General features: G+C 40.6%; 1 protein-coding gene across 2 annotated transcripts in view; it reads right to left on the reverse strand.

The window, feature by feature from the left end:
• LOC124711866 overlaps positions 1-12,058 on the reverse strand; it is a 32,454-nt gene that overhangs the window by 14,394 nt on the left and 6,002 nt on the right. The window contains exon 2 of one of the 2 annotated variants that reach the window (XM_047242103.1): positions 7,820-8,302. The exons of the other annotated variant lie outside the window; for it this stretch is intronic. Coding sequence (XP_047098059.1) covers positions 7,937-8,302 — 366 coding nt within the window. The 3' untranslated portion in view covers positions 7,820-7,936. Of the gene's footprint in view, positions 1-7,819; positions 8,303-12,058 lie in introns of those variants that run through there. 2 annotated transcript variants of the gene reach the window in all.

Here is a 12,058-nt window from a genome sequence, read left to right on the forward strand (position 1 = left end):
GTACGAATATATGATTTTGAAACTTTCCTTTGTGGTTATCTTATCAAATATCTGATTTTCAAGGTGACTGATGAAAATGTTTGCTAGTGTTCCTGATATTGGGGATCCCATGGGCAGTCCATCAGTTTGTAGATAATATTCTTCCTCAAACTGAAAGTAGTTTTGTTCAGTTGTCAGTCTGAGCATATCTGTTATTTCTTTTATTGCGTCTGTGGTGAGGTTGCTGTGGGATGAGAGATTTTGTTCTATGATTTCTATTGTTTCTGTGATAGGGATGGAGGTATACATATTTTCTATATCGAATGAAATCAGTGATGCTGTGTGTGGTATCTGTATGCTTCCTATTAGGTTTCATATGTTTATCACTGTTCTGTTGTTTTCTACTTTATAGTGGTTTGTAACTAACTTTTGGAGGTGTTTGGCTATGCGGTATGTTGGGGCTTTCTTGAAGTTGATAACAGGTCTCATTGGCATTCCGTCTTTACGTACTTTCGGTTGGCTGCGGAGTGTTGGTGCTTGTGGGTTTTTCTGTGTTAAGTAGTATTTCTGTTTGTCTGTGAGTGTGTGTTCAATGTTTTTCAGTGTTCGTTTCACATTTGCCTGGAATCGTGTAGTTGGATCTGACTTCAGTTTCTGTATAGCGTTGGTGTTTATGTATTCCTTGGTTTTTGTGATGTATTGCTCTTTATCCATGAGTACTGTTACATTTCCCTTGTCTGCTTTTGTTATTAATACGTTGTTGTTTGTTAACTTTTGTTTTAACCTTTTCATAGTAGCTGCTTCTGTTTGGTTGTTCTTATTGTGTGTCTGCTGTGTTTGTTTTATTATGCATTTTATTTCTTCTTTTACTAGTTCTCTTGTCAGTCCTATGTTTATTACACAATTATTTTGTTGTTCTTCACGTGTAAGGATGTGTTCGGTTTCTACTATGAGATTTTCTATGTATTGGACGTGTCAAGGAGTCACAGCTATTTAAGCTACATTTAATGATCATTAGCATTGATTACCAGATCTCTCCTCATAACAGCACAAAGGAATGTGAATTTAAACTCAAACATGTGCTATAGCTTGGTGAAGTTGATTTACAATACCTCACATTCTCTCGACCAGGAAAAAATTATCGTAACAAAATTAGAGGTATATTGAAGTACTGAGATTTGAGAACGTATATCTGTGTAACACTAATCCTTGCTCTGAAAGTTTAGTCCTACAGGTTATGAGAACTTTGTCGAAGAGGTGGAGCAGACTGGTGCTGACTTCCGAGTTTGGAACTGATCTGTGTTATTCTACGCTACAGACTGGACAGTAGCAGGTTCCAGATTTTAAAGTCCCGCCACCTACAGCACCATACAAGCTCTAAAGTGTCGCTGTCAGGTGGCTGTTTTCGTCTCTTTCTACTGGTAGCGGGTCGGATACTGACTCTTCTCACTCTTGGCGTGCAGTACAGGGAAACTGTCCGACAGAATCGTCCTTCTCTGGCGGTTGTGATAGTGAATTTTCCTCCCTGAATTGCTAAGACCTGAAGTCACGAATGTAGAAACTACTGACCTTTAACTAAATGCAAATTTTTGAAAGTTAATGTAATAGTCACACATTCAGGCAAACCCAGCAGTTGCTTTAATTCATTTTGCCTCATATGACTCAAAAGGCCATTCAAGGAACTCAAAAACAACACAGAAAATTTAAGAAATTTCAAGTTTACATTCTATAATGCACACATTTTCAGTCTGAAACACTTTTTACTTACAATAATCGTTTTACAACATTCATTTCTGTAGAACCAGAAGATGGTTTCATTGAATAAACACTGAATATTATTTCTTCCTTAGAGATTTACTGGTAACTGGGTATCATGTACGGTCTCCAACAACAATGTCTATAACGAATCGTTTTCCACTTTCGTCCTTTGTGAGAATGTTAGTGTAGTCCTGAATGAGTTCGGCACCGATTACTGAAATGTTATTCATAAGAAGCATCTTCTTAAGTTTTTTAATTTCTTTAACGGGACTCATCTTTTCTCGTTGGAGGGCCTTTGTAGAGAAAATTGGTCTTGATCGAAAATTTTATGAAGAAATTTTTGTGACATGGGTTAAAAAAGTTGATAGTCAATATTTGTAAGAGAAGAAAGATAACTTTTGTGTATATTGCTCCTTGCCACTTGACTTTTTTTCTTAATCTTAGTCATTTTTTTATATTTCCAAGATAGCTGTGGCTATAACTGCCCTGAGTTTCTTTGGAGCATTGCCATCCAACAAAGCTAGGGCCACAGTTTCTGCACCTAAGTACCAGAAGCGGTTTTAGCGTTTTTTTGCATCTACCTTACTGATTACTGAATCAATATCGCTATAATTTATCAGTTACTCCCAGATGCGAAATTATGGTAATATGTCTTAATTGCTTCTACTGACTGAAACGATGCACTGACGCCCACGTGTCCAAGAAAAATAAATATCTTTGTTAATGAGTTCTTATACATGGCAGATAAGAGAAACTGATGTTGACACACATGTAACGAATGTATATATGGCCTGAGCCATCCACCTAGAATAACGTACAGCTCTGGAATGCGAAATGGTATCCCAGTCTTCAAAATACCGTCAAGGGAGATTATCCAGCTGTTGTTTTCCCGAGTGAACTTGGTTTTATAGAAAACCGAGACAAATACACCGTAAGTCATCAGGTCCTTCATTGGTACAGGTTATGCCATTTTTTTGTCGACTTTCGACCAAATTACTCTACAGTTCTTGAAAATATCGTGTATGGGCCGGAAATTGTCTTCATCAGTAAGATGAGAAAAGTCCTCAAGACCAATTCAGAAATGTGATGATGACGAGAGAGGTGTAACAAGTCTTACGTGAACAATTGCTAAATACTGGTAGTGCTACAATTTACTCATCCAGTATCACTTGCTGCTGTATCACTGCAAAGTTCCTCAATTTAGTCACCCGCACCCCACCTTTCTGAGGCCTGGTGAAAAGCGTTGATTCCATCTCCTCCGGAAGCTGTTAGGATTTCAGGGAAGAGCAACAACTAGTCCATGGCCGGTGGGAGTGGCCGAGCGGTTCTAAGCGCTACTGTTTGTACCCGCGCGACCGCTACGGTCGCAGGTTCGAATCCTACCTCGGGTATGGATGTGTGTGATGTTCTTAGGTTAGTTAGGTTTATCTAGTTCTAAGTTCTAGGTGACTGATGACCTTAGAAGTTCAGTCCCCTAGTGCTCAGAGCCAATACTGCCAATCGATTTTGTTTTTTAACACCTTTGGGCACGGGGAACAACTTTCCGTGGCAGTGCAGCACAAAATTTAAAATCAGACGATCGGATGTAACTATCACCACGAATTTCACTGACGGTACCGCAGTTATCTCTTTTTTTGTTTTGTTTTAAGCGTTTAGGGCTAGGCTGCAGTATTCTCCAAAGCAGTAAAAGGAAGATGCACTTTCACTCCCATCTAGCTATTACAGCCATTTTTATTAACACTACTAATGTTTCACTAGTAATAAAATAATGGCATGTATTATATGTTAAGATGTGGACAAAAGTATTAAAGCTGGAGTTTTACAAATAAGTATCTTTAATAGCAAAACTTTACTTAATAATAATGATAATGAGAAACTGCGTAGCACAATTCACACAGTAAAAATTCAAAAGCTCGCGGTCGATGAGGGTCGCTTTGCAGTTGTTCGGTTGAGCTGAAATTTTGGACATAGCGTGTTTTTCATTGATTATAACAAGTAGAAGCGTAGATGATAAACAGTTCGAAAACTGAACAAACGGTTTCACCCTAAGTAGATGTGACAGCATGTCATGGCGCCGCCTTGTACAGCAGAATTGTGGAGTACGTTGTTCAGTGTTGTACTAACAAGGGAAACTCCCCATCGCACGCCCATCAAATTTAATGGTAAGGTGGTCCAGTGAACAGCCCAAGAAAATTTGAACACAGATCAAGCATGGAAACAGGAAGAAGGGGTACTGGACTGTGAAAAGAAATGCAAGATAGAGAACGTGAACAGTCAAACGAGAAGAAGTGCAAATGTAGAGCAGCCTGTAACAGCGATGGAGTCGTGGTTAAGTGGTTACGGTGTAGGGGACCCAAGCGTGCGAGTAGCGATAAAACCTTTCTCGTGCCAATTTTTTTTTTTCGCTTTATTCAAATTTGTGTCTGCGTCGTGGTGTAAGATCCGTTTACAAAAGGCAGGTGTAAGGTGGAGACCTACAATGACGGTTGATTGTGCACAACTACCCCATTAGCAGCCGAAAGGAAGTGGCTTTCGAATGGAAACCGTAAACATTTCATGACAAGTTCACAACTCAACCGAATCCTCCAACGGAAAACAATTCTGGTGTTTTAAAAACGGCATTAGTGACAGCACATATGCCATATGATAGGAATCTCTTACGGGCGCACCTAATTTGAACGACTGGTATGTGAGTGAGATTTTCTCACTTCTTGCCCGATAAGGGTGTTCTTATGAATGTGCCTGTGATAACTCCCAAGGAAATGATGAAAACGTGATAGCTTATCACATAAGCTGCAACTAATGAACGTAACTCTTTCACAATCAGTCAGCTTCTCCGTGCTCTGTCAAAATATATATTACAACGTTTTTGAAACTGTGTTCCGTTTTGGAAGTCTTGACTCATGAATTCCTTTGTTGTAACGTAGGTTACATCCATTTATATGTTGTTTTCATTTCTGTGAGACGACAATGAGGTATCTCGCCTGTTCTCACTAGTCATGACATTTACATGCGACAGTAACGTATGCCTACCACATGACTCCTTTTCTATAACAAATGTACAGTATGACAACGGCCAAACTACAGAAAGAGAACAAACATTTCAATGACCGGTCGGACAGTTCATAACCTTGTGAAAGAAAAAAGTTCACATCCATTAACGGCACGTGGAAGTTTTGAAACATGGCTGGTCCACTGGGTAGTCCAACACGGTGACCACTTACCCAACACACAGCTCATTTTTCAGGCTGTACTTGGACCGTTCAATGTTTCTGTTTTGCTGCTTTTCACAGTTCAGTACACCTTCTTCCTGTTTTAACGCTTGATCTGTGTTCAGTTCGTGACGTGCTGTTCACTGGGCCATCATACCACTAAACTTGAAGGGGGTTGAGATGGGGAGTTTCGCTTGTAAGAAGCGGAATGAGTAGTTCTCCGTTGGTAAGGTTGCCCACTTCGGCTAGAGTTGTTGTACGCAATGAGTTGTCGTTAGTGTTTGCTTTCTCTTGTACGTACTGCCAAGCTGACTTCTGCGTGGTTTCGCAGTCGGTTTAGTAGAGCATGTGCGTCTAGTTAATTTGCTATCTCGTTTTCAGACAGTAATTTTCGATGGCTTGCCTGTGTTTTCGCATTGACGTGTGATTTGTGATTGGTGGTTCTTGGTTTTCTTTGTATGTTCACCGCTGGAAGTACTATTTATAATATTTGGCTTCTGTTTGGGCCACCGGTCGGACACGTTATGTGTTTCTAGTTGGTACCATGCCTAGGGAAACAGGATTCGGCTCGTATGCGAGTGCTTTCACAGTGAAGTGTGGTTCACTAACTTGGAACGTTAACTTTATATTTGTTTTATGTGTGAAACGTGTGGGAAGTCGTGGACCAATAATTAATTGGTCAGATGCTAAGTAGAACCAACTGTCAACTGAGATCTTTCAGCGGTGAAATTCAATGAATTCTTGTATTGATTTCTTGTATCTCTGATTGCAACATCCCTTATGTGTTTAGTGATGAATGAAATATACATGGAGCTAGGTACTACATACTGCACTACTGAATGTGGAAGTGTTTCTAAGTCCTAGTTTCTCAGCTGTCACATTGCATACCTCTGTGGTCTTCCAGTCACCAAGGACTTTATAAAATCGCCAGCATTCGTTGAATAAATATCAATTCACAGAGTGCCCTCACACTTAATAAGATCTTTAAGTTTTTTAAATCCGCTTGAAGCACGTCTAATGTTATGAAGTCAATTGTCTCATTGTACTGGTGTGTCACGTGTCCTCTGTGTGTGTGCAGATTCATGTTTTATCTATTGTACGTCATTGATGAGTAACCCATACTACTATATAGCACAAGTTGTTGTTTATCATTGTTTCCAAAAATCTCCAAAAGTACTTAACTGATTCATTTCAGATTTGTGCACCGTACTCTAATGAACGTTAAGACGGGCAAAGGATGTGAAAAAGTTATCAGTAAAAATCAGGAAAAGTTCTTGACCAATTCAGCTCGAAAATACATAGACTACATATTTCATTTACGTATAAGAAGATGTTGAACAGTTCTCGACCCATTTAGTTGAATTTTAAATTTAATAAACATCAAGTCGGATCCCTTGCACAATTATAATTGAATGACAAAGACTACTATTAAATTATTAGCTTTTAGTTCATCAATCCTTGCGTTTTCCTTTAATGTTCTTATGTGTTTGTTAAATAAATTGTTTCGATATTGTGAACGTAAGTTGAATAAAAATTTGTAAGTGTACTTTTTTCTAAATGCAATAAGTCGCCTTCGGCGCAGTGTTGCCAAATGTTGATGGTCTATAAACTGCATTGTATTCTGATTCCTGGTTTCTGAATTTTCATCAGGAATTTAAAAATGGTTAGCTAATGATATTGTGACTAAAAAGAGAAATATTTGTAACCGTAGGTTAAATCGCTTTCTGCAGCTCCTGTTATAATATTGAATTTTTTAAGTGATTTAAAGAAAAACAGGATATAAGTTGATCTTTGGATTAATAGCTTCTTGTACGTGTGTGCTTAACATTTTGCGATAAAATCTGGTGCGATTTCCCAGCAAATAAATTTATAGCTTTCAGTTTCCATTCAATTGATCACCCCCACCCCCCACCTCTGGAACTCCGCCGTCAGTAGTATATGACGATAAGCTATTGTTTTAAATATATTACCAAGGATAGTCAGCTTAAAACCGCACTATCGTTCGATTCACACATAATACAAGACATTGATATCTGAGCAGTTGTTTTATTACCATATAAAACCTAAAATGAAACATAGCACTGAATTCCAAAGTATTTCTCGAGGTGCTGAAATATTCAGTGTATTGGAAGGTATGTACATCGAGATGATTACAAGTAAACGATGACGCTCATGTGAATTTGGTGATTTCTGTGGGAGGGATAAACTTGGCCCACCAGTCTCTTAGTTTACGATCTTTGAATGTCTGTACAAAGACGCAATGCCTTACATTCTCCTTGTATTTTTCTCCCTGTCTCTGTTCCCTCCTACTTGTTACTCTCCTTCTCGATCCATTTCCCACCCTCCCACTAACCACTTCTCCCTTCTGTTTCTTCATGTTTTTCGTTCCATATCGATGTAGCCCTGTGAATCTACCTCACACTATTTTTCTCTCTCACTCTGGCCAGCGCTGTCATTTGACCGCTCCACTGTCTATCTTTCTTTCTTACCTCCCTCTCTCTCGCTTTGCGTTATCCATTCTTTTCTTGTTCTGCAACTTTCATTCTCTGCTTTTTGCACCTCTTACCTTTCTTCTCTCTGTCTCTCTCCCTGTTTATGTACCTACATGTGGCTGTAAGTACTATATACAAGTATACAAGCGCATTGATTGTGTTTGCCGTCTTTCCCAGTCTGGTCGTGCAAAGCAAGACTGGTGATGGTTTTTCATGGCTGTGTTGTTGGAGCATTGAGTGTTACTCCTCTATTAAGATCAGATTACGTGGTTCTGCAAAAAGTCGATAAAAATAATGGTTGTCATCTTAAACACGAATTCAATGAAAACTCTTTCACTATAAAGGCCCATACACAATTTTATTCACACAAAATACATACATGCCTGCAGATAGGTAAATCCGGAATATATTATACAAGGATATGTGAACTTACTACTGTAAGCAGAGGGAACAACAGCACAGGGATCGACGTCACGGCATTAGATATAGCTGAGTTTATTGACAGACGGGAGTTCGCTGCTTGTTACAGGGCAGAGGGTGGTAGGTTCCGATGGGTACGTGAACAGGGGGGTAGGCAGTGTTGTTTACATTGACGTTGGGGTTGAAGCTGCCAACGCCGAAGTTCACCCTACCCACTCCAGAGTCGCTCGATGCACCTGGTGAAGGATAATGCTTGTTATTTACATTGACGTTGGGGTTGAAGCTCTCACTGCCGAAGTTCACATCCCCCACTCCGATATCGCGTCTCTCGTTAGGCTGGTGTTGCTGGCGCAGCTGGCTGGTACTGCCGGTGCTGGGATTGGTGGGCACTGCAGTAGCAAAGGCGGCGGCTGCCGCGCCCAGGACCACCACGGCGAGCACCTGCGGAACAACAAGTACAGGCTAAAAGCCGACTCACACCAGATATCAGTGAAGAAGGGACGGAACGCTGGGTGGGGTCACGGTCAGAATTTGGTCTGGCCGTACTAGACGCAATGTGAGCTCAAAGTCACTTCACCTTACCACAATTATTGGAGAGGTCAAAGTAACGTTATGATATACTATCTGCGACACTAAAAGTCGTACTATAATATCAGAATTAAGGAATTGCCAGTGATAAAGTTTATTACTGCAAATGAAAACGTCATAAAGTATGATCAGCAAAGAATTTGCATGGTAAATTGATCAAAATTGGAACAACAGGGCAAGTTTCTTCTGAACATATCGAAACGATGACATTTACTTGCCAGAGAAAATATATATATATATATATATATTTATATATATATATATATATATATGTATATATAGTGCTATTCGTTGTATTTAGTTACTTATTTCTAAATAACAAATAACATCAAATAAAAATGTAATATTCTCCTTCAAGAGAGACAAAATTTTCCACAGTTGAAAAAGTTATTTCATGGAAATTGGTTCATTCATTTACGTCCTTATTTGTAGACAATGCATATTCTGTCCAAGAGTAGCAAAACATAAATTAGTTTTCACTCTCAGCTATGTGGCGTCCCTTGTGCAAGAACACTCAATAGAAAAAAATATCGAAGCTTTCATGGGCCTTCTGTGCGTATCACAAAAAGCAAAGCAAGGGAATCGAATACAGTCTAAGAAGGTACAAAAACGAAAAGTTCACAGCTGTTGAGTTGAGAGAGTGCAGATAAAGTAAGGTAATTTATAATTTTAAAAGACGATGACGGCAATGCCAAAGCTCTCTTCCCGAGACATCTTGGCTCTAAGGTCCCGTCGGCCTGGTACGGTTCTATTGACTGCCTCAGTGAATCCTTTCATTTGAAATGCATAGTGGAAATTACTGTCCTATCGTTCCCTACCAGAGCATTCCATCAAGTGTGAATCTACGTTTACATAGTCTTCCACCATGTAGGAATACAACTCAGTGAAAATTCTAACTGTGTCTGTTTTTTTCTCATGAACAATATCTCGAAGCTACAATGCATTTAAAGAAATGCATAATGCAACCATCAATGGCTTTTCTAATGAGTGTATATTCTCCAGCAATCCGTTTAAGTGAAGAAATCATCTTTAAATCAAGGATTAACACCATATAAAGTAAAAGACACTTATTTAAACGTTTTCATTTGCACCATATGTTGCGAGTGTTTATATGTAAAACTTTGAACTGAAAACAGTTACTTTAGCGACCCCAAGAAACATATTCCTTTAACTTGATGTAGTACAGACCTGTGACCTGAATTCAGTCTCATGACCGAATCTAAATCTCTGAGAATAAAAGCATATCACAGTAACTTTTGGACGTTCTGGGACACCGTACTAATGTTCACTTTCTTCTAACCACGTTTTGCGTTTCACAAATATACTCGGAGAGCCAAAGAAACTGGTATATCTATCTAACATCGCGTAGAGCCCCCGCGAGCACACAGAAGGGCCACAATACGACGTGGCATGGACTGGACTAACGTCTGAAGTAACGCTGGAGGGAACCGACACAATAAATTCTGCAGCGGTGTCTGTAAATCCATAAGACAACGAGGGGTTGTAGATCTCTTCTGAACAGCACGTTGCAAGGCAACAAAAATATGTTCGTGTCTGGGGAGTCTGGTTGACAACCGAGGTGTTTCAACTCAGAGGAGTGTCCCTCGAGCCAATCTGTAGTAGTTCTGGACATGTGAGGTGTCGCATTGGCCTGCTGGAATTGGCCAAGTCCGTCGGAACGCACAGTGGACTTGAATGGTTGCAGGTGGTCAGGCAGGATGCTTACTTACGTGTCACATGTCAGTGTTGTATCTAGACGTGTCAGGGATCCCATATCACTCCAACTGCACAAGCCCCACACCATTATAGACACTCCACCAGCTTTAACAGGTCCCTGCTGACATGCAGGTTCGACGGATTCATGAGGTTGTCTTCACAGAAGTATTAATTCATCAGCACGATACAATCTGAAACGAGACTCGTCCAACCAGGCAATATGTTCCCAGTCATCAACAGTCGAACGGAGGTGTTGATTGGCCTAGGCGATGCGTACAGTTCTCTGTCGTGCGGTCATCAAAGGTACACGAGTGGGCTTTCGGCTCCGAATGCCCTAATCGGAGATGCTCCGTTGAATGGTTCGCGCGCTGACACTTATTGATGGCCCAGCATTCAAATCTGCAGCAATTTGCGGAAGGGTTGCCCTTCAGTCACGTTGAGCGATTCTCTTCAGTCGTCATTGGCCCTGTGCTTGCAGAGTGTTTTTCCGGCCGCAGCTATGTCGGTGATTTGATGTTTTACCGGTTTCCTGATATTCGCGGTGCACTAGTGAAATGGTCGTACCGGCAAATCCCCAGTTTATCGCTACCTCGGAGATGCTCTGCCCCAACACCCGTGCGCCGATTATAACACCACGCTCAGACTTGCTCAAATCTCAATAACCCGCCATTGTAGCAGCAGTAACCGATCTAACAACTGCGCCAGACACTTGATGTCTTATATAGGCGTTGCCGACCGTAGCGCCGTATTCTGGCTGTTAACATATATCTGTATTTGAATACGCGTGCCTATACCAGTTCCTTTTGCACTTCAGTGTAATTACAGTACGCACAGGGTGTCACAGAATTCGTACTCTGCAATGTCTCAGGCGTCTTTCCTAAAAGCAGATCAAAAAAAGGGCACCACTTTGCGTTACAGTTTTATTTAATAAGCGCATGGAGATTCCAGCGAACTCCAGTGGCAGACGCTGCAGGAGAGACTTGCTACATCACTGTATAGCCTTCTATTATAGTTCCACATGGAGGCCTACCGACAGTCGTTCTTCCAGCGAAGTGTATGTGGCTGGAAGGGGGAAAGGCAGAAGTGAGGCTGGTTCAGAAAGAACCTTCTGTCACACACGATAAGGTGGTTTCGCAGTATAGCTGCAGATGTACTACATATTTAGTACTTTTCATTTTCATTCAAAGACGGTGTATTATAATTATATATAGTGATGTAATTCTTGTTCACTGCTGCCTATCTTATCTGCACAATCTGTATGAGGTGTGTATGCAACACAAATCGTTTAAAGTATGTGGCAAAAGTAACGGTGAATTGCACTAGGTGTTCTGTCCCATTCACTTGCTTTCACAGATGGAATGCGATAATTGCTGCTGCTTGTCTAGTACTGCACCATCTCTAGGAGGAAGACTGGGTCCGTTCCGATATTAGCGATAAGAATAAATACACTAATTTCTTAAGGTTTTTGTCAGATTAGAACTGCGGACGACTATAACTGCGCCAGCCGCAGTGGCCGAGCGGTTCTAAGCGCTTCAGTCTCAAACCGCGCGACCGTTACGGTCGCAGATTCGAATCCTGTTGCGGGCATGGATGTGTGTGATGTCCTTAGGTTAGTTAGGTTTAAGTAGTTCTAAGTTCTAGGGGACTGATGACCTAAGATGTGAAGTCCCATAGTGCTCAGAGCCACTTGAACCATTTTACTATAACTGTGAGCCGCACAGTAATTCTTACCAGTTGTGGCCTGTGCTCCGAGAATGTACCCCAAGGAGTCTATTGTTGCTTAGGTTGCGTTATTTAACTTTTTCTGTTTTATTTTGTATTTGCTTTTATACTCATTGTCAGAATTTTTCGTAAATAATATGAATAAATCTTCGCATACTTCAGCGTCTATCC

This window comes from Schistocerca piceifrons, chromosome 8 (genome assembly GCF_021461385.2).
Source record: "Schistocerca piceifrons isolate TAMUIC-IGC-003096 chromosome 8, iqSchPice1.1, whole genome shotgun sequence".
In the NCBI taxonomy this organism is placed as follows: Eukaryota; Metazoa; Arthropoda; class Insecta; order Orthoptera; family Acrididae; genus Schistocerca; species Schistocerca piceifrons.